We start from the raw sequence: 24670 nt of genomic DNA, 5'->3' as shown, positions 1-24670 counted from the left end.
CTATCTCCAATAAATATCAATCAAGACTCCATTTTTAACCAAAACAAAAACAAGCATTATTCGGCTAGTCTAAACTAGCTTTCACAACTAAAGCACCAAATCAAGGGATACTGAAAAGGTTGAACGTAATGCAAAAGTTAAATCATGTGCATACAAAGTACTTTTATAAAAAGCCACATCGTCTCAAAACCATGCAACATCCACATTCTTTTGGGAGTTCAAAAATATTACAATAGACAAAATTGTTATTGTAGAACATTAAAACTGGGGATGAAAAGAAGAATCTAGTTTGTCCTTGGTGTTGCCCATTCAACTCTCAGAATGAGATTGTCATACCCATAACCATTCAGTTTGTTGATTGCTCTCTGAGCATCTTCTTTGTTCACAAAGTTCACGAAACCAAAACCTCGGCTCATGCCAGTCTTCTGATCAACAGCAACATAAACACGACTTACAGCACCAAAAGGCCGGAACAGCTCAAGCAAATCAGGTTCCCGAGTGTCCTCTGAAAGGTTGGTGACCCTGACAGAGTTCTCATCATTCCTGCGTCTCATATCAGTTCCAGTTCTCTCTGCCCCAGCTCTCATACCCGGAGGAACATATGTTCCCTTCGTTGCACCAGCAGCAGCAGCTGTGGTTTCTGATGCAGTGGGCTTATCAACAAATCCCTCAGATGGTGCAGCAAGATCCTTGTAGGGACACCTTGCTGTCCAGTGGTCACCCGTCTTACCACAAGTCCTACACACCATGAGAACAGCACCTCCTTTGCTAAGTTTAGCCAAGGAATCTCCTGCAACCTTTGTTTCTTCTGGTTTGCTACCTGTTGGCAAGTCCAAAGTTCACTATGGATGTAACAGAATTGTAATCAACAAAACAAGACATCCATTAAACGATAATGGGGTTTATAAAATTAATGGATACAGTAGTAACACCAAAAACAAAAAAGGCAACAATGAAGATATCAAAATTTAATGTTAGTACTATACAGACATAACAATCAATCACACTAGAAACAAACACAATAAAGCATTTGATATTAACAACGGAGTCAACTAATCTCGTATATGAAATTAACATGAACACTGTCACTCATACAGTTCTGTAATGCAACAAAAAAACATAAACTACGTTTCTAAAAAATATATGCAGAACAGATCCGTAGTTATGCAGTTAAAGGATGATGTCTGTCTCTAAACTGTAATATAAAAATGCAGTTTTGTCAAAAAGTTTCCACAGTATAGTAAAATTGGTAATTCAGCTAACATATTTTCTTGAAAGGGGTATAGTAAGAATACAATCTTTCAAGCACAATACAGCATCTGCCCATACCAAAAACTTAAATAACAATACAAGTATTGATAACTGCCATCACATTTTACGAGACAAATAAGGCCCTTCATTTTTTTTTTCAGGATGACAATATCAAGAAATAGGCTAGATTCATCAACTTTCCACTCACAAAGTATTATTCTATTTCTAAAATATTGGCTGCTAAGGAACAACACAGCCTAAATGCGCAGCCGTCACCGGTCATTTCATCAACACAATCATAATCTTCTTAATTCCTGAAATTGATATCACTAATTAAGCTCAGACTCAGGTTTCCCATTATACGACGAAAAAGAACATACATTGCAATTTCATAACCCAAGATAACATCTTCATATAATTCCTGAAGTGTACAAGCATATAAAATACTTATCTATAAGGAACAAATAAAGCCTCCACAAATGAAACAAAGCATATAAAAAGCAATTGAAATCAATGTCAACATTTAACAAAATTCAATAACACTTATTCTAATAACTCACATATCCCCAAACCCCCTCAACACACTTAAGTTTACAATTAGGCACATGCCAAACTGTGTCATCTTTGAAAAAATTCGAAAGGGAAGATGAAATCTTTAAACCCTACCGACATAAAAATTGAAAAACGAAAATCATTAAACCCTACAAAATATATGAGCGAAATAACAAAAGTGAACAGCCAGGATATCTACAGAACCAAATTGACAATCAATGCAATATATATATATATATATCAATTCAAACTAAACTACAAAAACCCTATAAATTTCTCAACCACAAATTTTCATCAAACAGACCCTATATCAACAAATACCAATCAACAAACATTATAATACATGAACAAACAAAAAGAGAAGTGACAAACCAGGAGCACGAGGGCGCTCAAGCAAGATCTCTTCGGTGGAGACCATGGTGAGTCTGCTACCGACATCTTCGCGCACAGCGTCGCCGAATTTAGCCCAGTTTCTCCTCTCAATGGCACGCTTACTGAGACGAGCATTTGCGAGCTTGCGAGTGCGAGTGGTGGTGGTAATTTTGACCTTATTGCCCTCGTCGTTGAACTTGTACTCAATTACTTTCTTGATCCCGTTCTCATCGGGACCGATCACTTGCATAGGTGGCAAGAGGAAGTCCAAATCCTCGCCATCGTCCTCGTCGAGTTCTCCCCATCGGATCTTCGGCTGGGTCGGGTTTTGGGTCGACACTGACATTGTTGTATTGTTTGTAAGCGCGCGCGATAGGGTTAGGGATTTTAGATTTTGTGAAACGGGATATATATCAATGAGAGGCGGTGTGTGCGCTTGTTCTCTAAACGTTGCCGTTTTAGCTATTTTTTTCAAGTTTCAATTTTAAAGATAATTTTTTTTATATATATTTAGTTCTCTCTTTCCTTCAATAATAATACATAATAATAATTCGCGTGAGTTAGAACTGAAACCGGACCGAGCGGCACCTAGAATCAAGGAACCGAAACCACCATAGGTTCGGTTCCGAGTCTGAGTACTCGACTGTTCACAAAAATTATAAATACACCATTTTTATTCACAAAAATAACAAATATATCCTATAAAAATTATAAATACACATCAATTATTTACATAAATTACAAATACACTCCAAGTATCCATCGGTTCCACCCTAGATACCCGGACCTTGGTTCCAAGACCCGTTCCTGAAGTGGTGGAACTAGAATTGGACTTGTACAGTGCCGGTTCCACCAAATTTGAAACTGAAACTAACCCTCTCAGGGTCGGTTCCAGATAGGAACCAAAACCGACACCCCAGGTACCTATCAATTCCAATTCTACCCTAAAAATTTGCATACCCCTAATTTGCATTTTCTTTAAATAAGACAAAAAAATGCTATAGTATATTTGTATGATGTATAGGAAACATTGGGAAATTCATTTTATGTTGTTGAATATTAATAAATGGTTAATTTAGGGGGCATTTAATTCACAAATATGAATTTTTATCATTTGAAATATATATATAGATAGAGAGAGAGAGAGAGTAAATTTGTTTCTAATTGAATTTTGTTTTGCTATAACTTAAAAAAAAAAAAAAAAAAAAAATTAAAGGTACTCTTAAATTGTGGTCATTGTAATAGCCAAACAGAAACAACGATTCAGTCCATACATAAATGAAAAGGGACACCAGAATGTGAAGAATTTTCATTCTCAAATCTCAAATAATATAGAAAATCTTACATGAATTCAACAAAATCAGAACCAAAATACAAATTCACATCTTCACACAATGTCACACAAAACAGAAGTATCAAAGCTCATCACCAATCTTCTGCAGCTTGCATACTAATTCCATCTCAACTCCATTATCTCACACAGCTGAATCCAAATAACAACAATCCTCCTTTCACAATACTAGAAAAACATAACCCATCATAGCAATAGACCTAAATCTGCCAACTTTCGACAGCCTTAACCAGCATCGGCGCCACCACTGCCACCGTGTGAACTGCCACAACCACTCCCTTCCATGGTTGATGATACATGAGCTGTGCTTATAATCACAGCAGCCTTGGCTGCATCATTGCTGGTACTACTAGTAGTATTGGTAGCTGAAGCTCCATCATGTCCATGATCACTAGTTTCAACTTGGTCGTCTCCATATTTCTTGGCACCTTTACCAGATTTACTATGAGAATGTGAAGATTTCTCTGCTTCTTCACCCTGGATTTCTTTCTTCTTATACCCAGGAATGCAGAAACAAATGCTTTTGCACTTCATACTCGACTAATGATCAGTAAAATCTTGATTCAGACTTGAGTCTCTTGCCTCTTGATAACACTAAACACTTATAAAAGAGTTCCACTATCTTTAGAATACATTATTGCTTAGTAAGCAAGCATTGTTAACAGTTCCAAAGAGAACTTTTTCTTTTTATTGGCCCCAAGCTTTGAACAACTGGTTTTCATTGGTAGAGAAAGACAGAAACCAATGATTGCTAGCCACCATAAGCAAAAGACAAAATGTTTCCCTCACTTCTTCTTTCATAATTCAACAGTTCAGCTAAGATAAAATTGTTTATACAAGGTTGAACAGGAAGGGAAACCTTTTTTTTTTTTTTCGCTATATATAAAGCAAAAGCCCGGAGATTCCTTCAGAAGTCCCAAATAAAATATTGTTTTGAGCTTGGTATCTATTCAAGAGGAATTACAGGCTTCAATCATGGAGAATTGGATGCCAACTGCCAGTAATTTACAGTTGGCATATCTTCTTATGCATGTGCACAGACAGCAAATGATGACAAATCATTATTTAACATGAAACCCACTGTTTGGGAAGTCCAGGTTTCAATTTAGCTGAGGAAACCATTAAATTTTGCTCCTTATTAATCTGGAAGATGCGATATGTGTTAATTCTGGTTTCATGGTGAACCTGTTCTGATTCCAGAATTTCAGTAGTTTAAAGCCAACAACAGCATAATGAAAGCATAAAATCTGCATCTAAATATCTATTCATGCACAAGGCTACAAAACTCCATCAAGAGACTCAAATCAATTAATTTCTCATAAAAGGAATCAGGATTTACCTCTCTTCCACTACATGCCGTTTAACAATGTTTTCTATTCTTTGTTTGTAGGGGTTGAAACACCAATTGTAACACTATAAAGCTACACAATCATTAAAATTGAATAAAGAATGTGTGATCAAATTAAATCTTTTACAAAATTGTATATGTTGGTAGCACAAAAGCATCCATGGAGAATGTTGACACAAAACTGGCCCCTCTGTTTATTGCACAGTTAAAGAACCATCTTGTTTCATTTTAATGAGACTGCTTTCAATATTCCGTAGTACTGGTTTATACCTGCAATATTTAAAATGAAAGATCAACATCAGAGAATTTTTCATGAATAATTTGAACACCAAAACATCTAGTGAAAATAAATAAATGAGACAACAGAATGAAGATCTTACAGCCGTGCAAGTCCATTATATGCTTGTGTGGCTCGCTGAAGTTCTGCTGAGAGCTGCAATACCTGAGCCGATAATGCCTCTGCTTTGCTCTGTTCTTGTGCAAGCTGGCCCTATAACAACAACTAGGAATAGTAAGATAATCACATACAACAAGAATGTCCCTAAGAACAACATATAGTGAAAAGGACCAGGATGTAAGCTGGTAGATATTCGTTCAAAGAAAAGATCATTGGACTCATGAAGAAACACAACTTCCTAAGTTATGAACCAAACCTTAAGGGACAGAAACTCTGGTGAACCATTCTGGCTGACAGGATCATTCGAGATTTCTGACGAACCTCTCAGGATATTCTTTTCATTCATAGACACTAGACTAGCCTGCTCAGTTCTTAACTTATCTAGAATTCCACGGAGTTCTTCATTTTGCTTAAGGCAGTCTTTGACCTGAAAAATAACATATCATGCAGATTATCAGAACTACTCACTTTTAAGAAACATGATCATTACTATTTGAAACAATGCCAACACCTGGAAAGATTTTGAATATAGCATATACAGAAGCTATTATCATCTCTAGAGAATAATAAACACCGTAATTAACATCAGCTTTAACCAGAGGTTCTGACAATAGCTCTAGCACATTATCAGAAAGCTATGAAGATGTGAAATGAATAAGCCACCATATGAACTGAACTGAGACAGACTGTGACTTATAGTGATATACTGAAAAAGTTCAAGTATGATAATCATGCCACATTTATTTAGGGGAAAGTCACATCTTAATGTATAAATCATGCAACATAGAATTGCAGAGATCCATAATAAATAATTCTGATTCTAGAAACCTTCTGAGTACCTGATTCTCCCAGTGTTTTGCTATGCCCACTGCCTCTTGATAAGTAGACAAGAGATTAGAATTGTCATAAAAAAGCCTCTCTATCTCTGAAGATTGACTATCAATCTGTCAAAAGAAAAAAGAAATCAACTTTGCCTTAAGAATGTGGATGCACCCCGAAAAATCCACTAATCACAGAAAAAAAAAAAAAAACCATGAAAGCAAAGGCTGCACCTCCATTAGAAGTTTCTGTCTGCTACTTTCTAGTTTCTCAACCACTACAGCCATATCATGCAATTGCTTTTCAAGTTTCTCTTTGTCTTCCTGCAAAATAAAAATAAAAGCAAATTAAACATAAGAGAGCACAACAACAAAACATGAAACATTAGCCCTTCAACATTTTCTTGCCTTGCATAAAAAGTGAGTGATCAAGCCTCAATAAGAAAAGAAGTCAAAGAGATGCTGCTATAACAGACTATGTTGCTGTTAACAAGAATGACAAACTATAGCAATCAACATAAAAGACAAAGCAGACAGCAAACATGCAATTAAAGTTATTATTTCACTTTTTGTTTCATTTTTTCTTCAGCGCTAAGAACTAATTAGCAAGTTCACTCAATTGCTAACAATTTGTTAAGCTTAAAATTCATAAAAGATAGTGAAGACATTATCTTACCAGTGAAAATGTCTTGTGAACTGCTTTATCTTCTTCTGCAATGCAGAGACAAGATCAACGGCTTGAAATCAACCAAAAAGTAACATATATAACTATTGTTATGCTGCCACAAGACTAATTTAAGACTTAGAAGGTCTATTATGTTACTTGTGAAGTCTCAGGAACAATTTTATGCGATTGGAACTACAAGGGGTACCAAAATTAAAAGGACACATGCTTTGCATATTGAACAATCTAGGTACATAAAAGATATGCACAACTACGCAATTGTGAGATTAATCCATCATAACTAGAACAAATTTATGGTTAATACCTGAGGCTTTTCTGGAGCTTGCAGCAAGTTTCTCTTCCAATTCCTGCTTTTCGGATATTAGCACAGAAATTCGAGCTTGCTCTTCTGTTGCTCGTTGTTGCTCTTGCTGTCTCAATTGTAACTCTTGCTATATATTTCAGCCAACATGAGATTCTATGACCATAAGGTTCAGCAGGAGGAAACATAAAAAGTAACAGCGCACAGTCTAACCTGTAATTCATATTTTAAAGAAGCCAATTCCTTTTCTAATGTTTGGATATGATCAGGTGAAATTCCCATAGGTGAAATTCCCATAGATGTTATTCCAACAGGAGGACCACTCATTGCTTGTTGCTGTAACGAGTTTAGTTCCGCTCTCAAGGCTGCAGCATCTTCCTCAGCCTATTGAAGAGCAAAAGTAAGAACTATAACTTAAGACACATCATATCTCAGAAAACAGCATTACTTGCATACCCGGTACTGTTCTTCTTCTGCTTCTTTTAGACGTTTTTTGAGAGTGCGAAGTTGAGCTGAAAGATCCTCCTACACTAAAATATTAGACTTCGTGGGTGAAGAATAGTAATAATCACATGGATATGAGATGAAAATCAACAGCGCATAATATTTAGATGATATATACCCGTGCAACGACGGCTGCATCTTTCTCCATTGCAACATCCTTCAGAGCTCTTCTCAAAGATGGTACAGTGTTTTGTTCCTACAATTTATCGCAGGAAATACATATAAATAAACAAATTATAAGTACGAGCATGATATACATAATCTGCTATTAAAGTATAAGGAAATTCTAAGCATGCAAAGAGAGACAAAAAAGTAAAACACAAACCACTATGAATTAATCTGATGGTTGTATCCTTTTTCTCAAATAATGTAATAAGAGACGCTAATATATAAACGAGTTAAACTTCATCAAAAACATCATATTGGTACATGCAAAAACTATAAAAATTAAGACTTTACACAAACATCACTCTGAAGAAAAAATTCCCAAAAATTATTCCTAGTGCCTTGCCAATTGGGAGAATGGAACAGAAAATAGGAAGAAAGAATCTTAATTGAGTCAATCAGATTATATACCACTACGTTAATGAGGTTTTCACTCAACAAAATATACAAAGAACTTATCCACATCCCACAGATAATGATTTCTCTACTCAAACATGCATAATGCAATAGAACATAAAGTTGAGTTCCCTAACCAGCTCATTCAGCCGTGACTGAATAATCCCATTTTCTGCTTCTGTTGTTTGAAGCTGAATCAAAAGAAAACAAAAGTTTCAGTAAAGTAAAAACTATACCCAAAAGCCTCCATCACTAATAACTCCAACAGCGGGAAAAAAAACTCGTCTTGATAATAATCAAAACAATACCTTTGAGGACAAAATGTTGTTTCTTTCTTCCAATTCCACATTCTTATTTTGCATATCTTTCAGCTGAGATACTAAGCCACTAACATCGGTCTACAACAGTCATCATTAGATATCAGAATAACCAAATTTGACCACCAAATGAATTCAAGGAAAGATTTTTGAATATTTGAAATTAAAGATACAAAATAAAAATAATTACCTCAGAGAGTCGATTCCCGCTCTCCGATTTTCTCATTCCAGAGATATCTATGCATACATAAATCAAGCAATCCCATAAGCAATTAAATTAATCAAATAAGGAAATAATGAAAATTAAAATGAAAAAGAGAGAGGAGACCGTTAATAGGAATTGAAGAAACTTGGGTGAGATCTGGTCCTGAAGAAGTCTTGCTGAGTCTCTCTGCGGCTCGTTTTTGACGAATTTCTTCCAACTATTACAGCAAAAAACGAAAACAACCTTTAGTTTGATTGAAAACAATGAAATTCAGAGAGATAACTGTGAGAAGATTAAAGGGGGATTATAGATCAGCACCGTTCGTCGACCTAAAGATGCATGATGCGCTTCCATGGTAAGAGAGGAGACTAATTGCAGAGAATTATTCTCTGTTTGGTGTTTCTCTGCAATTCTGTTTCTATCAACGCAGAAGGAAAGGCCAGTTCCGTTTAAAAATCATATCAGATATAGATTTTATTTATATTAAAATTAACCAATAACACCAATAACCAATCGTCTGGGTGGTGTAGTTGGTTATCACGCTAGTCTCACACACTAGAGGTCCCCGGTTCGAACCCGGGCTCAGACAATATGTTTTATATTTTATATTTTTCATTTACTAGATTTTTAAATTTTTTCAATCACTAATTAGATGAATATATCATCTAAATACTATGCTATGTTATGTTTATATTATTCAAATTTATGTTATCAAAATATATACAATGAACAAAGTATATTATCTATTTGAAGAAAGTGGAATGCTGTACATATTAAAACTACAAGTGTGTATTATCTCAACTCTTGTTATTTGGAAGGAAAAAGATTGATTTTTGGTTACAACAATATGACTACTACCAATAATCCCCACAAGAACAGACCCCATCGCGAAAATGGTGAAAGCGATTAACATCTCGCACCAGAATCTCTTTATTTGCAAACTTGGAAATGAATTTCGTAAAAGAATGGCAATCTTCACACAATCTCAAGTTCTTGGTAATCCGAATGGTTTCTCCTTTGCTAGTATTGATGAGTCCAAATGCAACTGCTAGTTTTTCGCTATGGCCTAATACAATTCGTTCCTTCTCCTCTCTATCAAGGTCATAGAGCACAACCTTGGTTTGTGGCACATAGCCTTCCTCCTTCATCTCAGAGGACAGTTTGATTAACAGAGCGTGCAGCTTTTCAACCTGTGGGTTGAACTCGTCAACAGAAGCAAATGAGTACATTTTCCTCTTAACTTCAATCCAACATCGACCTGGGACCTTTTGCAGCCCTCTAACTTCCAGTAGCTTTTTTACTCTCTTTACCTCATCCCACATATTAGCTTCTGCATATACATCAGCTAGCAGTACATAATTGCCCGCGTTTGTAGGCTCAAGATCAAAAAGTCGCTTGCTTGCTCTTTCAGCAAGCTCAACATTACAATGAATCCTAGATGATCCAAGTAATGAACCCCAAACTTTAGGTCCTGGTTCAATCCTCATATCTTCAATAATCTTGGCTGCTTCTTCTAACTTATTAGCTCGGCCAAGAAGATCTACCATACAAGCATAATGCTCCACACTAGGACTTATCATATGCTCTTTCCGCATTGATTCAAATAGCATCTTTCCCTCCTCAACAAGCCCTGCATGGCTGCAAGCTCCCAAAACACTAACAAAAGATACAGGACTAGGCTGAATTCCATGACAAATCATATCTTTAAAAATTTTGATTGCTTCCATTCCAAATCCATGAACCCCATAACTTGAAATCAAAGAATTCCAGGAAACAACATCCCTCTTCTCCATCTGATCGAAAACTCGCTGCCCTAGTTCAAGCTTGCCACATCTTGCATACATAGTCACCAGGGCACTTATAACAGGCAAAATTGAATCAAGACCCCTTCTTAATATATAAGCATGTATCAACTTCCCTTGCTCTAAAGCAGCAAGAGCTGCACAAGCTTGAAGCACGCTAACCATAGTCACTGAATTAGGATTCGAATCATGGGTCTCCATTATCATTTCACGAAAAATCTCCAATGCTTCAAATGCCATTCCATTTCTTGCATAACAAGCAATCATAGCACTCCAAGAAACTACATTTTTCACAGCCATCTCATTGAAAACATAACTAGCATATGTCACACAGCCAAACCTTGCATACATATCTATCAAAGTAGTCATAATATGCACGCGTGCATCATACCCACGTCGTAAAATACTGGCGTGAATCTCCTTCCCTTGATTCAAAAGGAAAATTAAACAATTTGATGCAACACAAGCCTTGAGCACATAAGTATAAGTGAACCTATCCGATTGAACCCCAATCCTATTCATTTCCCGATACAAATTTAAAACCTCTTCTCCACAACCCGCCAACGAAAGCGCTCGAAAGAGCGCATTCCAAACATAAATAGTTCTATTACGCGTTTTATCAAACACCTGGCGTACGTGATCAATAGAGTCTAGTTCTGTGTACATATTAATGAGTTTGGTGGCCAAGAAAGGATCTTGGTCGAACCCATTATCGATGAGATGGTAGTGAACGTTTTGGGCATCGGAAAGAGAGTTATGGTGAGAGCAAGAGAGGAGGAGGAGCTCGTAGGTGTGTTGGGTGGGGTTTGGTTCGTTGGTAAGGAGTTTAAGAGCTTTTCTGAGATTGCCCTGTTTGCATAAAGATTGGATTAAGTTGTTTTTGTTGTCGGCTGTTGTGGTGGAGCTTGAGGAGTTAAAGGTTATTGAGCAGATGGGTGGTTTTGGAGGAGCACGAGCTGAATTGTTGTAGCGAAAAGTTAGTTGGGTAGTTTGCGGAGAGTGAAACGCCCACATCAGATGAGACTTGCAGTCGCAGTATCTGCTGACTGAACCTGAGATTTTTATAGGAGCTGATGTTGCGAGCCGGGCAGATAAGTACTGTTTTGTCTTGTTTGCGAGCATACAAAATTACCTTTGTTATTATTTCTCTGCAAATTGAATTGCAATTACCTTTGTTGATCATATCTCAAATAAAATAATTCATAGTTTTTGAAGGGTTGAACAGCTTTAAAAATTAATTGAAATTCCCTTTTTCGACTCGTGAAAGAAACCACCGAGACTTAATATATGTTAAAATTGTCAAAATTAAGTTTTTATTTTTATTTTTTTATTTTATTAAAAGCTATAAGTATTATAATAATGCTACGGACACTGATAATTTGCATTAAATTTTTGTATCGATATACGTGACATCTAGTCAAACACAGTCATATTAGAAACAACACATGTTTTCCGTGAATGAATGATCATTCAACAATTATGGATGCTCATCTATATTTGATGGACTGTCATTCATCACGAATGGATAAGCGTCCACGAAAATAACAATAGATGCTGGGAATTGACAACCACACGAATCTTGTCTTCTCTTTCCGATACGATCCCTTTCAATTAAAAATCTATGTTCTCCCTTTTCCAGTGGCCAAACCCGAGTCCCCAACCACTTAACGTTGCTTTCAGAAGGCACACCAGTCCATTCTGGAACTTCAGCTTGAAAACCTAGTCTTATAAGAAACATTTTCTTAACTCGTGAGTTACTACTGGCGTCCATTATTTATTTTTAAAATTTTATGGACGGGTTTCCATATGAGGTGGATACCCGTCCATAGTAAATGGAATCCTGTCCAAATAATATTGACGAGAGTTCATTGTTATTTTCATGAACGCTCGTCCATTCGTGATGAACGATCGTGCATCAAATATGAACAGGTGTCCATAATTATTGGACGGTCGTTCATTCACGAATGATATGTTTTGTCGCTAATGTGATTACGTCTGACTGAATGTCACGAACATCGGTACAAAAATTCAATATAAATTATCAGTATCCGTAGTATTTTTATAAATATTAATAGAAACAACCTTATTTCCTTAAATCATCAACTTTACGATAGAATATTGGTCCACCTAACCAACAAAGATGGTCGAAAAAGGTTGAGTCCAGCGGCGCCGAATGTACCCTCGTTGAATTCCCAAATAGAATTGTCTCTAGCGTCCAGACACATATCACCATTCGAATACTCTGGCTATTTAAGGCAAAGCAAATATGGCAATGCCAATTCCTTGCAAAGCAAATATGGCAATGCCAATTCCTTGCAAAACAATCTTTGGCATTTGTTGCAATTTCCATCATTGACTTCTCTGAAATTTTATTAGTATAAATACTTATCTTAATGTGCAGATAAACAAGAATGTTCACCAACAATAGATCATAATTTCAAGGGGAAGCCAATGCCCTTTGAAACTAACTAAACAACAAGAAACATGAGGCAAGCAGATAACTCTCTCCTGCAAAGAAACATCTCAAGCATCAACTTCATTAAATTGTTGTAGGGTCATTAACCACGCCCAAGAAATCATCCTTTATGGTGCCAATACAGAACTGCAAAAGGGACCAAAGTACAAGATAAGCAGTAAGAATACTTTGATAAATCATCAAATCGTACATATAGTATTTGTGCTCATTAAGTACATTGCTCAAAAAGGATATGTTTAATTTTGTATCACAGAATTCCATATTCAAATTTACTTTTCTGGGAAACCATTAAGAATAGGTCTTTCAATCCGTATCAACGCAAGAATCAAAGAAAACATTTATATGGCAAGCGAGTTAGATCAGTTTAGAATGCAATAGTGTTTACACTATCCCTGTTAACTGTTAATGATGAATGCTCTTCCAAAATTGTTTTCACAAATTAATCGCTGTCCATTGTACTAATCGGCACATGTACTGAATCGATAGGAGCTAACATGTCACAGAATCACATACCTGAAGGAAGGATAAACCTAGTGAGCTAAAATAAGATTAATCATTTACCTCCAAAAGTGATGCTTCCCAATGGCACTCAAAACCACCATGAATAATACCTTACAGAAGACAGGCCTATGATTTACCCCTTCTATAAAGAAACAATAGAAATTGTATCTCACATATGGAGAAAGATAAACAAGCATGATGCCATGACAATTAAATTTGAGGAATGTTAAATCTGTAATCACTTATTATTAAGTCATATAAAGGACTAGTAATTGTTGGAGTCACACACTGATTAGGCATGTTCAAACCTCTAGTTTATAAGAGTGTGTAATCTTTCCATTTAATAAAACCTTATTAGGTGAGGAGTCAGGTCCACCTCAAATTCTATCATAGTGTCAGAGCCCAGGTTAAATTGAGCTGAGTGTTTGACCAACAGGTAAGGAGTTAGAACCAACAACTACCTCCATCAATAGACATGACCCAACATATGGGATTGACCAATTCTATCAGTAATAATATGCAAGTCTCTTTATAATAAGTTTTGAGTTATCTGACAGAGAATCTGGTTCAAAGTAGTGTTTCAGGTTGACACAATGAATGCTACAAAGGAATTGCCTGTAGATATTTTGATTAATTAGGAAAAATATGATTAAGTGCATACAATTTCAGTAGCATCTACACGAGTCCCAATTATCTTCAACCGCACTTCACTATCCTTTTGAATTTTAACCTGCAAGAACCCCAAGGTACCAATTTCAAGCTTACATTAGTACAACTCAAAAACTAGTATTAAGTTTCGTTTGATAACAAATTGAAAATAAGTTGAAACTGAAGCATACTGATCCATCTGAGGTTGTATAGTTCGGGGCATCTCCAGATTGGAACTCCATATCATCCGGTATCAACTAAAACACATACCAATGATTTAAATACTGATGTAACAAATCTCAAAATTTGCAGTTCAAGAATTTACTCAATCTTAATGAAACACCTTTAATGATGCAGAACTCACCATCAAACCAAGAACATATGACACCAACATAAAAAGGTTAAAACTTTGAACCAAAAAGAGTTAATTGCCATCACATTAGTCATGTAACACAGTAACAGATCCACATATACAATATCAATAAATGAACCATTCTCAAAATTTGCTTCTTTCAGAACAAACATTCACTTTGATCACTGTCAAAACTAAGGTTTGACTATCTTATATTCCTAAAGTACTCAAACCAAATATGTTAAAACATAAGCTTACATGGTTTGAAACAAAAATTTGAACAGGTCCAGCTTCAGCAAAAAATCCCATCTGCAAAATTTCCAAACTCAGTTAAAATGAGGCACAAAAATTATCATTAAAAAAAAAAAAAAATCAACTTGACTGATTAATCGTACCTTGTTTACCATAGTAACGACAGCTTCTAAAATTTCTCCTTTAAAGGGTCTAAACACAACACACTGATATTTCACCGGAAACGTGACGAAACCCGTTCCGTCACGAATCCGCCCTTTCCCGATGTTGTCTACGCCCGTTATCGCCACCACAAATCCGTGACGGCCACTGGAGAGAAATGTCTCAAGGTGGTGTCGTATCAATTAGTGTTTCGTTATTGAATTTAGATAGTTTAAGAGTTTTGAATTAATTACCTGCAGGTGCCTTCAACATCTTTCATGAGCTTGGAGACGAGACGGTCGCGCAGTGTGCGACCGAAATGGCGTGGGTGAAGTTGCATGTTACGCTCCAATATTATATGGAAGAACATCTTTGATTTTCTCTGAAGAATGAAACTTGGTTGCGCTTCCACGTTATTATACGGAGAAGTTTGGACTAAAACGGTGAAGCTATATGCGTTTTGAGTTCCAAAATTGTTTGAGGCAAATACAAAACCTTCAGCTTTAGGATCTTGTTTATATATCATCATCAAATTGGCCGATGCCACACCCTTTTGTGATAGTGGATCATTAATACGAAAGTTTATGGAAATAGATATCATTCATGTAATTAAACTTGAATATCCTTTCTATGGAATCATGAGTGGTTAAATCTACAATTTTTTTCTCTTGCTACGTACACGATGAAAGATATAGTGAATCAATGATCATTTCAGTTTGGCCGTAATTCTTATTGTTTTGGTTGTGCTTTTCTCAAAATTTCATTCTTTTACAGGTTAAACAAAAAGAAAAGCATGGAATATTGGATAACTTCAGTACAATATATAATATTATTTCGTTGCTACTAATAGGCATAGGGTTTTAGACAGTCACTATGTTCACCGAAGAAAAAGAGCAAGGACAAAGAGTTCTCACAGTACTTCACATATTATTATTATTAGCAACAAGTACACATGCTATATAGAGTTGATTCATATACTCAAAGGGTAACTGACTGGGTGTAAGGTGGTTGGTAATTCCATGCACGCGGTGGTCTAGGATATGGTGAAGATGGTGGTGGATTATATTGGGATGGTGGTGGATACGTTTGAGATGGTGGTGGATACGTATGAGTTGGAGGTGGATATCTAGGAGAAGGTGGAGGGTACTGGGTTGGTGGTGGATAAGTTGCAGTGGGTGGTGACGGTGGTGGATAAGTTGCAGTGGGTGGTGATGGTGGAGGATAAGTTGTCGTGGGTGGTGATGGTGGTGGATACCTGGGAGATGGTGGCGGGGATTGGGGTGGTGGAGATTGGGAAGGTGGAGGATGCCCATGAGAGGGTGGTGGATATGTTGTAGTGGGCGGCGATGGTGGTGGATAAGTTGCAGTAGGTGGAGGATAAGTTGTCGTGGGTGGTGATGGTGGTGGATACCTAGGAGATGGTGGCGGGGATTGGGGTGGTGGAGATTGGGAAGGTGGCGGATGCCCATGAGAGGGTGGTGGAGAGTGGGAAGGAGGAGGATGCCCATGAGAGGGTGGTGGAGAGTGGGAAGGTGGAGGATAACCATGAGAGGGTGGGAGATATTGAGTAGGTGGTGGAGATTGGGAAGGTGGAGGATAACCATGAGAGGGTGGTGGAGGGTATTGCAACGGTGGTGGATGGCCACGAGGGGGTGGAGGATACTTGTGAGGTGGTGGATGTTTATGATGAGGTGGGTGTTTGTGAATTGGAGGTAAATGACCATAATGTTGTGGTGGAGGATGCCCGTAGATTGCTCCTTGTGTTGTTACATGTCCTCCATCACTATGAGGTTCATCTTCAAGGTATCCACTACCAAAAACTCTGGTAGTAGAGGCAACCACTACAAGCAAAACGTGAACAAATAAAGAAGTAAGCATCTTCATTTTTGCCTGTCTATGCTAACTTGTGAAGTTCATTAGGGTTCTGATGCAGTACTGAAAAAGGGTTCACAGTTAGATTATAAATAGGGCTTGAGCTTTTTGTCACTTACCAGTTACAAGCACATGAACATGAACATGCACCTTGTGAATTAAGCACTAAAAACTGGAGTGACAAATGGGCTTGAGCACATGAACATGCAAAACTAATAGTTGCATCAGCTTCCACGTTAACCCTGTCGACTAAAGCTGTTATTGACTATCTAAGTATAGTAGATTTTGAATCTAGTGACGTGCCAAGTTTGACATTTCAAGAATGAACTTTTCTGAGAATAGTAGAGGTTTTGGATCTATAGCATGCCAATTTTGACATTTCAAGTGAACAGTGACGACAGGGCTATGACAAAGAGCTAAGGCTCTGATGGCAAGAGGAGGCAGCGGTGGTCAAGAAGTGACTAATCAATGTCATAAAATTTCATACGCATGAAATGAAATGCAAACTCAAATTCATTCAACTAGTAGTTTTGTCACTAGCAGCAAATTAGCAATACAATGCAAACAGCAATAGAGATGACAATACATGCTAATCCATTCAATCAAGACAGCACCATACCTCAAGAGTTTACAGCCAAAGCTAACTAGAGAGGTAGAGAGAAACCTTATATTGAAGAAGACAATCTTCCAACTGGGTCTTACATTCTACAAAGTGCAGTCATTTACAAAACATTATGAATATACACGGCCATTGAATTTCCGTGTGAAAACTTAATTGTAAGAAATGAATACCCTGCCCATTGATGCCGCCCTATGAAGAAGTTACCTCCACGTTTAAGTAGGAGAGCTCCTCTTTTGACGCAATAAATTTTAACAAATAACTCATCCCCTCAATGCTGAAAGAAGCATAATGATCTGCAACTTCCGACACTGAAGGAGCTATAAAACAGGTTTATCTTCAACTGATTTTTCCTTAACTCACAAATAGACTGCAAGGAATGTGTAACATTAGCAAAATCAGAAATCAGAACAGTCAGAATAAACCAATGAATGTTTAAAGAGTGAAGTTATAGAAAGCTCAAATACTTTTGGTATGGGTTCGAGTTTGTCATATAGAAGCAGCAAGAACTTTAACAAGATGGTGTAACTAATATATAGAAATTTTAACAACAATATAATAATATGTTCAAGAATCCAAATGGATGTTTGAAAATCCCACAAAACTAAGATGACTTCTCTTGGCTGCGCATATCATTGTCTTCACCATATCACAAAACTAGTATAGAGCAGAGAGATCATTAACCACAATCTTAAAATAATTTAATCATATAGATAGACACAATAAAGAGGAAACCACAAGATAGGCTTCATTCAAATACGACCAAGATAAAATTGAAAGAGATGGCCCATCTCTATCATTTGCTATTATTATAGGTAAAAGCATTAAAATTTGACCAACATATATGGGAAGGAGAATGGACTGAAAGTTACAGGGGCATGAGAAGTCTGCATCCTATGATGCTTGTGTTTACTCATGGAACATCAGATAGCAAGGCAGATGCCATAAATAAGGCAAGTAGTATTTGTGGAAGGAAAACACAATTCCAGCAAATTCTGTGCCGTCAATTCAGATGAACTGGTAGGTTGAGAAGCTCATGTGAAGTTCATCTCAATTAATTAAATCACTGTTATTCTGAACTCAAACTTAATCTAGTTTAATATTCCAATTTATATTAAGGATCTAGACCAAAAAATGGTGATATAAACATATATCAGCAAAGATCCACATGATTACTAGCACATTTGAATTCTACCAATATGACTGACAACTGCATGCACCATTACACTTAGGAAACTACTTCAGATTTCAGCACTAGAAAGCAATTTCCTCGTTTATATTTAAGATCACATTAACAAATTTTATTTAGCAAAAGAAGCAATGTGAAACTCACATTAGCAATTCTAACCAGTAATTTGAACAGCAATCACCAGATTTTTTCATGAGAACCTTGGCTTTTTATCTGTAGGCTTAAGGATTTGGAAGAGCACATTAAGCTTTCATCAACACTCATCATTGCACCAGCATTATCAAATTCACCGCAATAGTTGGGAGCAGAAAATATTGTGACGAGCTGTCTATCAGCAAAGAACTCATACCCATCCTCACAACCTGGAAGAATAAGCATCAAGTTAAGCTACTTGCCTCAAGAACACGGGTGAAGAGAGAAGAAGAGAAGCTAATGTCCCTAACCTGATGTGCACGACAGACCAGTCCATATCATGCTTCATCAAAAATCTGACACGCATCTGCCCAAAGTGTATGAGACTCCTCGGTCATTCATTCCCCAGCCCTTCACTCTCTTCAGGATCTGACCAAAGTAAATCACAAAGTAACCAGAATCTGGAACATCAGTGGGACGGGGTACCTTCCAATTTGATCCAAATTTGTTAATCAGGGGAAAGGCCACCATGCATGCACAATATCTTGTCATCGATTAGAGCGCTACAGGAAGGCAGTTAAACAATCAGTAAATACTTTCCATAGTCTCACATTGAATCGGCGTTTGCATTCATCATAAAATCCATAATCCGGTTGATAGAGGCGCATTCATGATTTCCTCTTAGAAGAAAAAGTTTCTCGGGTATTTGATTTTATATGCAAGCAAAAGGCATATTGTTTCACAACTCTGCTTGCCACGGTCAACATAGTCCCCAAGGAATAATTTAGCCTTGTAGGGAAACCCCCGTATTCAAAAGCCTCAAAAGATCCGAATACTGCCATGAATATCTCCTGGAAATTCAGAAAAAGAAAGCAAAAAGCACAAAGGTTTAAGACTCAACTTTAGTGGCAACAGATACAATATAAGTAAGAATGATTGAAGAATTTCATAGTACATATATGCAAACAAAGAACAACCAACCAGAAATCCAGTTAAAGGATCATAATAGAACCCAGTCAAACTCTAGTCAAACAAATTTTTGAAAAAATGAATTGCACCATTCCTACTTTAAAAACCAAACACAAACTGCACTAAAAATGTAGAGATAAGGCTTCTAAAATCGAAATTTACATAACAATAGGTAAAATCTTAACCAGTAATCTAAGCTTCATACTGCGCGAATCCTTTAACGTTGTCTGTCACTTAATTTCACATAACAGTGAGGTGAGATATCAATATTTGATTCAACTCTCAAGAGTTCCTATTTGTTTGACCAAATACAACTAGCCATATAACCCATAGTTATTTGTTTCACCTGCTCTGCTATGTTGCAAGAGCAATTTAGGCACACAATTGAGGTTACTCTGGCCTTCTGTAATGAATATTACAATGTGAATCCTACAAGCAGCAATACTGTAGTGGCACCACTTCCCTCGTTAAATGGAAGCAAACAAGAAACAGATTATTTTCCCTTAATGCCCTTTTTCCCCTCATGCAGTTGCCGTTTTCGTGTTATGCTCTCCAAATCTCTCATATTTAGATTTGAAATCAATAGGTTACCACCATCCATTACCCAAAAGAGACACTGAAAGTGAGGCAAAGCCAATAGCTAAAGCACACCAAATGAATTTCACGAAAGATCAATGTCAAACAGTCAAGAACAATAATTGTTAAAGATAACAAGGTGGAATTAATTATTTCACCTTCTCTTAGATATCAAATGAGAGAACTTAACTGAAAACAGTTCACACCATAACAGAAACTTCAATACAAAGATATTGACAAATATACAGCAATAACTTCTACCACTAATCCATTTCAAGCACAAACATCCCATTAAATCTCCAAAAACCAAGTTCAGACAAGCTCTATATACTAATCAGCCTCAATGTAGGCCTTTAGCACCGACATGCTCAAACCCATCCACTTATCCCCCCTTGTTCCTTTTAATTTCGGGATGAGTATTACAAGGCTATAGAAAGGTTTCAATCCCATTGTAACACCAAATCAAAATCACACAAACTCAATGAGCTACGGAAACCAAAATAAAAATCTTTTTAAAATCCCTCAATTCACTCTTTTGTGTTTATCCTTTACCTTCATTTTAAAAACCCAATTTTTCTTCTCAAAAGCCACAAACTTCCTACTAAATTTCCACTAAATCAAACCCAAACACAAAACAACATCAACGGCACTAAAAGAGAGACCTTTACCGTATCATTTAAAAAGCTACAGGTTATAAGTAAAAAAAAAAAAATCACAACTTTATTACTGTTCTTATCTCTTATCACAATTTAACCTTCAAACAGAAAAGGGGGGGTAAAAACGACGGCGTACCGCAGATCTTGATGGTGCACGAGTTCAAAAGATTAGGTTTTGAAGGAAGATTTCTCTGGAGACCGTACAGAGTTGGCGGATCTCGGACTCACTGAGTTGAACTTGTTTGCCAGGTCTCCCGTTCTTGAAATCCAATAAACGACTAATGATATCGTCCAAAACGGCAGGGTCCATACTTCCCTGCGCCATTTTTACTCCTTTCTACAGCACAAATCAATCTTAAAAACAACAGAGAACAAAGAACGCAAGCCACAGAATCTGAAGTAGCCTCTCTACTTTAAAGAATAGAAAAATAATATTAAAAAAATATTTGATTTTTTATTGATAAAATACTAAATAATTTAAACAAAGAAATGGAGGTGGCAGAGAACACAGACACTGACTGCGGCTCCGATGTTGGCGGAGGAGCCTAGTGGCTAATAACATAATAATAATCACTTGTTTCGTAATTACCCTTCTTATTCTACTTTATTACAATATTGTCCTATCTTTATCCTAATCTTTACATTTCCAAAAGGGGTTATTCTCTTTTCAGGGACACTTATTTAAAATTTTAAAAATAAAAGACATTAATTTTATTTGTATTAATAAATAGACACTTTTTATCACTCAAAGGTTTATTGATAAAAAATAGTTTTTTATTTAATTGATAAAGGTATCCATTTATTAATATAAATAATAAATTTGTATCTTTTTTCTCTATTTTTTTAAATAAGTATTCTTCGATTGATAATAACCTTTCAAGAAATGCTAAAAAATACTTCAAAAAAATAATAAAAAATTGACAAAATGTTGTATTAGTCCATGGAGAAAGATTATATTAACTTAAAAGGGAGGATTGGTTTGTTTTTGATGGTGTAGTTGTTTGAGATTGACATGAAATAAAATAGTTAAATATGTTGTCAAAGTCTCCACACATGATTTTCATAAGCCTCTTTATGTTTGTTAACATATCTACTTTATAGATTTTGTAGGTCATCACACCTTGTACAATAGGTAACTTTATACTTTGTTTTAATCATCAAAATTTATATTTATTTTGTATATTTCATTCCAAACTCCCACTCACCTACCAACTAATATTAAAAAAATAAATCTTATTCATTAAATTTTAAACCCTACCCCCGAAGATCAAATTATGAGCGGAAAAGGACAACGATACTATAGAATTCTTTTTCATAGGTAAGCAATACAGGATACCGAGACCACTCGCAAGACAATAATTGCGCTCGGGAAAAGATTAAAGATAATGAGCAGTCGACAGTTCAATGCAAGAGCAAGAAGCCTGTTAACCCACACCATCAAAACACCACTCACATGGTTGTTGCACTCACTTGCAAGCAACCATGCCAAATGAACCAAACCTTGATGACAATAGCCATCAAGCATGCAAAAGCATTGAACAAGGCCACCCCAACACTGTAAGATGCAGAGAGAACATTAAAACCGAAGGACAACTTGCCTAAACCATGTAGGCTGTAACGCCCACTTTGAGGTACGTAGTTTGGTATGCTTATTTTTGTCTTGGTGTTGTTTGTTGGCCCTAAGTTAAATTGCTATGTTGTTATTGTTGATTGGTTACCCTAGGGTAAGTTTGTAAGGAGTTAAAGTTGTTTGGATGCCCTGAATTTGGTAAAGCCTTGGAGAATTATGGAAGTGCAGACTTCGCCGGGGTGAAGAAGAAGCTTCGCTGCAACAACGTATGCTATATGTTTTTTCGCCGGGGCGAAGAGTCGGTTGATTTTTCTAGTGAAATTTCTAGAGAATTTTCCTTAGGGGTGAAGTGACCATTCTACCCCTAATTAGCACGAAAAGTGAGGAGTGAAACGCAAGGAAATTGCAAGGAGAATGCATTGGAGTAAGGGTGGATGTGTGAAGAATTAAAGGGTAAAGATGGAATTTTCAAAAAAGTGCAAGGGCAAAATGGGAAAGAGTGCTTATTTATATGAGCTAACAAGGGTTTAGCCTTAGAAACCCTCCCATTCTCTACACCCCATACAATTCTACTACTCTCCATTTCTCTCAATTCTTCATCCATTTTGCTAAGGGTCTGCTTGAGAGTTTTTTTTTCATTGGTTTTGGGAGGTTTTTAATTAGACTGGTTTTGAGGTGTTTGAAAACCATTACTTGCCAAATTTTTAATGGGTTGGTTTTGACTGGTTTAAAAACCCCTCAAAACCAGTGTAGTGTATTTTTGAGGGGTTTATAAAACACCCCAAATCGGGGTGTTTTGGCTGGTTTAAAAATTTTATCCCAAAAAAACCCCTTTCCACAATTATTCATATACAATAATCCCTTTGCTGATTTAAAAATTTCTTCAAACTCCATTCAATCTTCAACTTTTAGATGACTATTACAATGCTTTTGAATCTTTTATCTTAGGCTTTCTAATCCTTCATTAGAGATATGAAGGTTTGTCTTTCTTTCTTCTTCATTTTCCCCTTCAATTTTTTGTTCTTTTAATCTGGTAAACTCTCTGCAGACTGTATATGATTTAATTGCATTTCTTTACCAGTTGTTTTACAAAATTAGGTGGTTTTTCCTCTATTTGCTTATTTCTATTTGTGTTTAGGTGATTGATTGAATCATTGTTAGTTTGTTAAATAAAGATTGTTTTTTATGGCTTTACTTCACTGATTGAAGAAAAGAACAAAAAACTATTTTTAGAAATGCTGTTGCGGCTGTTATATTGATAATTTGCGAAGTCCAACATTGTGGCAACATATTTATTCTCTTAAAATGACAGATTTCGAATGATTGTGTGATGAAATAAATAATATACAATGAAAGAACTTACAAATAAATTAAACTTGGAAGGAACTTTGATACTAAGTATCGGTAATTGAAAAAAAAAAACTCCCAAATATTGATTGAAGTTGGGGTATTTTTATGGACATATATGTAAATTTATCATTTTAAAAAACTGTCAGAACCGTTAGAAAATAAACTCCCAAGCACAGGTTGGGTGTTTTAAAAACCGTTACTAAAAACCCCTCAAAATTGCTACGGTGGTTTACCCTCAAAACCGTTATGATATTTTACCCTCATAACCGCTACCATAAAACTCGCAAGCAGACCCTAAGGAAATTGAGGGCTTTTGGTTGGATTTTGACAAGGATTTGATCTTAAGCATCAAGAGGTAATGATTCTTGCTCTAGACTTGAGATTAATTTATGTTAGTATGAAATTCTTATATAGTTTATGCTTAGGGTTTGAGAAAGAGAACAAGTCCAACAAAGATGGTGAGCTTTTGTGAAACTACTCAAGAAAAAGATAAGTAAATCCAACCCTAACCCTTGTTTGAGCAAGTAAAGCATAGAGATTGTTTTTTGTGAATTTTATATGAGGTTCATATGCTTGAGATTTGTGTATGAAACTTGTTATTGAGTTTGATGCTGATCCATGAATAGGTTTTTTCTACATGAGAAGGGTTGGTTGAGTTGTTAGAATTTGATAGAAGTTGGGTTGAATTTAGAAAGAGTTTCAGAGCATTTATGCAGTGTATTTTCTTGGCTAGGATTTGTGATGATTCAAGGGAGTTTTACTCTAATTATGGATGGTTTAAGAAAGAAGGAGAAGCGTAGTTAAAGTATAATTTAAGTATGCATGCTTGTTGTCTGATGAAATGTTTAAGAGAAGCATATGCATGAATAGAGAAACTTAATTTTGTGCAATATTGCATACTTG

At 36.2% G+C, this 24670-nt stretch overlaps 5 protein-coding genes, 1 non-coding gene and 1 pseudogene across 6 annotated transcripts; 1 reads left to right on the top strand and 6 right to left on the bottom strand.

Moving 5' to 3' along the window:
* Window positions 1-108: 108 nt before the first annotated feature.
* On the bottom strand, window positions 109-2531 carry LOC116144928 (eukaryotic translation initiation factor 3 subunit G-like). Its single transcript, XM_031430357.1, has 2 exons — window positions 2176-2531; window positions 109-820 (listed from the first exon to the last, which is right to left on the bottom strand). Exons 1-2 carry the CDS (start codon window positions 2519-2521, stop codon window positions 285-287), a joined length of 882 nt encoding a protein of 293 aa, XP_031286217.1. The 5' UTR covers window positions 2522-2531; the 3' UTR covers window positions 109-284.
* A 2291-nt stretch (window positions 2532-4822) lies between these two features.
* On the bottom strand, window positions 4823-9089 carry LOC116145099 (GRIP1-associated protein 1). The gene is made up of 15 exons (XM_031430542.1): window positions 8981-9089; window positions 8786-8879; window positions 8648-8694; window positions 8449-8538; window positions 8278-8331; window positions 7698-7775; window positions 7532-7600; window positions 7289-7459; window positions 7079-7205; window positions 6766-6800; window positions 6324-6413; window positions 6111-6215; window positions 5528-5698; window positions 5255-5364; window positions 4823-5144 (listed from the first exon to the last, which is right to left on the bottom strand). The coding sequence occupies exons 1-15, from the start codon at window positions 9014-9016 to the stop codon at window positions 5069-5071; spliced, it is 1353 nt and encodes a 450-aa protein (XP_031286402.1). The 5' UTR covers window positions 9017-9089; the 3' UTR covers window positions 4823-5068.
* An 88-nt stretch (window positions 9090-9177) lies between these two features.
* Window positions 9178-9251, top strand: TRNAV-CAC. The gene has a single exon. It is a non-coding gene; the product is annotated as a tRNA-Val (tRNA).
* Window positions 9252-9409: 158 nt separating this feature from the next.
* Window positions 9410-11654, bottom strand: LOC116145000 (pentatricopeptide repeat-containing protein At3g46790, chloroplastic-like). The gene has a single exon (XM_031430453.1). The coding sequence runs from the start codon at window positions 11584-11586 to the stop codon at window positions 9517-9519; it is 2070 nt and encodes a 689-aa protein (XP_031286313.1). The 5' UTR covers window positions 11587-11654; the 3' UTR covers window positions 9410-9516.
* Window positions 11655-12755: 1101 nt separating this feature from the next.
* On the bottom strand, window positions 12756-15467 carry LOC116144991 (DNA-directed RNA polymerase II subunit RPB7). The gene is made up of 6 exons (XM_031430446.1): window positions 15089-15467; window positions 14837-15002; window positions 14700-14750; window positions 14281-14346; window positions 14103-14171; window positions 12756-13066 (listed from the first exon to the last, which is right to left on the bottom strand). The coding sequence occupies exons 1-6, from the start codon at window positions 15433-15435 to the stop codon at window positions 13004-13006; spliced, it is 762 nt and encodes a 253-aa protein (XP_031286306.1). The 5' UTR covers window positions 15436-15467; the 3' UTR covers window positions 12756-13003.
* Window positions 15468-15812: 345 nt separating this feature from the next.
* LOC116145048 (extensin) lies at window positions 15813-16718 on the bottom strand. The gene has a single exon (XM_031430498.1). The coding sequence runs from the start codon at window positions 16716-16718 to the stop codon at window positions 15813-15815; it is 906 nt and encodes a 301-aa protein (XP_031286358.1).
* Window positions 16719-17283: 565 nt separating this feature from the next.
* On the bottom strand, window positions 17284-21201 carry LOC116144990 (annotated as a pseudogene).
* Between the last annotated feature and the right edge of the window lie 3469 nt (window positions 21202-24670).

This window comes from Pistacia vera, unplaced genomic scaffold, assembly GCF_008641045.1.
Source record: "Pistacia vera cultivar Batoury unplaced genomic scaffold, PisVer_v2 Contig46, whole genome shotgun sequence".
Taxonomy (NCBI): Eukaryota; Viridiplantae; Streptophyta; class Magnoliopsida; order Sapindales; family Anacardiaceae; genus Pistacia; species Pistacia vera.
This window is presented reverse-complemented; position numbering and strand designations above follow the sequence as displayed.

Excerpts from the sequence above, each read along its gene's own strand:
- LOC116144928 (XM_031430357.1), bottom strand. The coding sequence starts at position 2,521 with ATGTCAGTGTCGACCCAAAACCCGACCCAGCCGAAGATCCGATGGGGA. Across the intron at positions 821-2,175 it reads TGAGCGCCCTCGTGCTCCTG|GTAGCAAACCAGAAGAAACA; the intron begins GTTTGTCACTTC and ends ACTTGCCAACAG.
- LOC116145099 (XM_031430542.1), bottom strand. The coding sequence starts at position 9,016 with ATGGAAGCGCATCATGCATCTTTAGGTCGACGAACG. Across the intron at positions 8,880-8,980 it reads CATCTTTAGGTCGACGAACG|TTGGAAGAAATTCGTCAAAA; the intron begins GTGCTGATCTAT and ends TTGCTGTAATAG. Across the intron at positions 6,801-7,078 it reads AAGCTCCAGAAAAGCCTCAG|AAGAAGATAAAGCAGTTCAC; the intron begins GTATTAACCATA and ends TCTGCATTGCAG.
- LOC116145000 (XM_031430453.1), bottom strand. The coding sequence starts at position 11,586 with ATGCTCGCAAACAAGACAAAACAGTACTTATCTGCCCGGCTCGCAACA.
- LOC116144991 (XM_031430446.1), bottom strand. The coding sequence starts at position 15,435 with ATGATATCTATTTCCATAAACTTTCGTATTAATGATCCACTATCACAA. Across the intron at positions 14,347-14,699 it reads AAATTTTTGTTTCAAACCAT|TTGATACCGGATGATATGGA; the intron begins GTAAGCTTATGT and ends TATGTGTTTTAG. Across the intron at positions 13,067-14,102 it reads GTGTAGATGCTACTGAAATT|TTCTGTATTGGCACCATAAA; the intron begins GTATGCACTTAA and ends TCCCTTTTGCAG.
- LOC116145048 (XM_031430498.1), bottom strand. The coding sequence starts at position 16,718 with ATGAAGATGCTTACTTCTTTATTTGTTCACGTTTTGCTTGTAGTGGTT.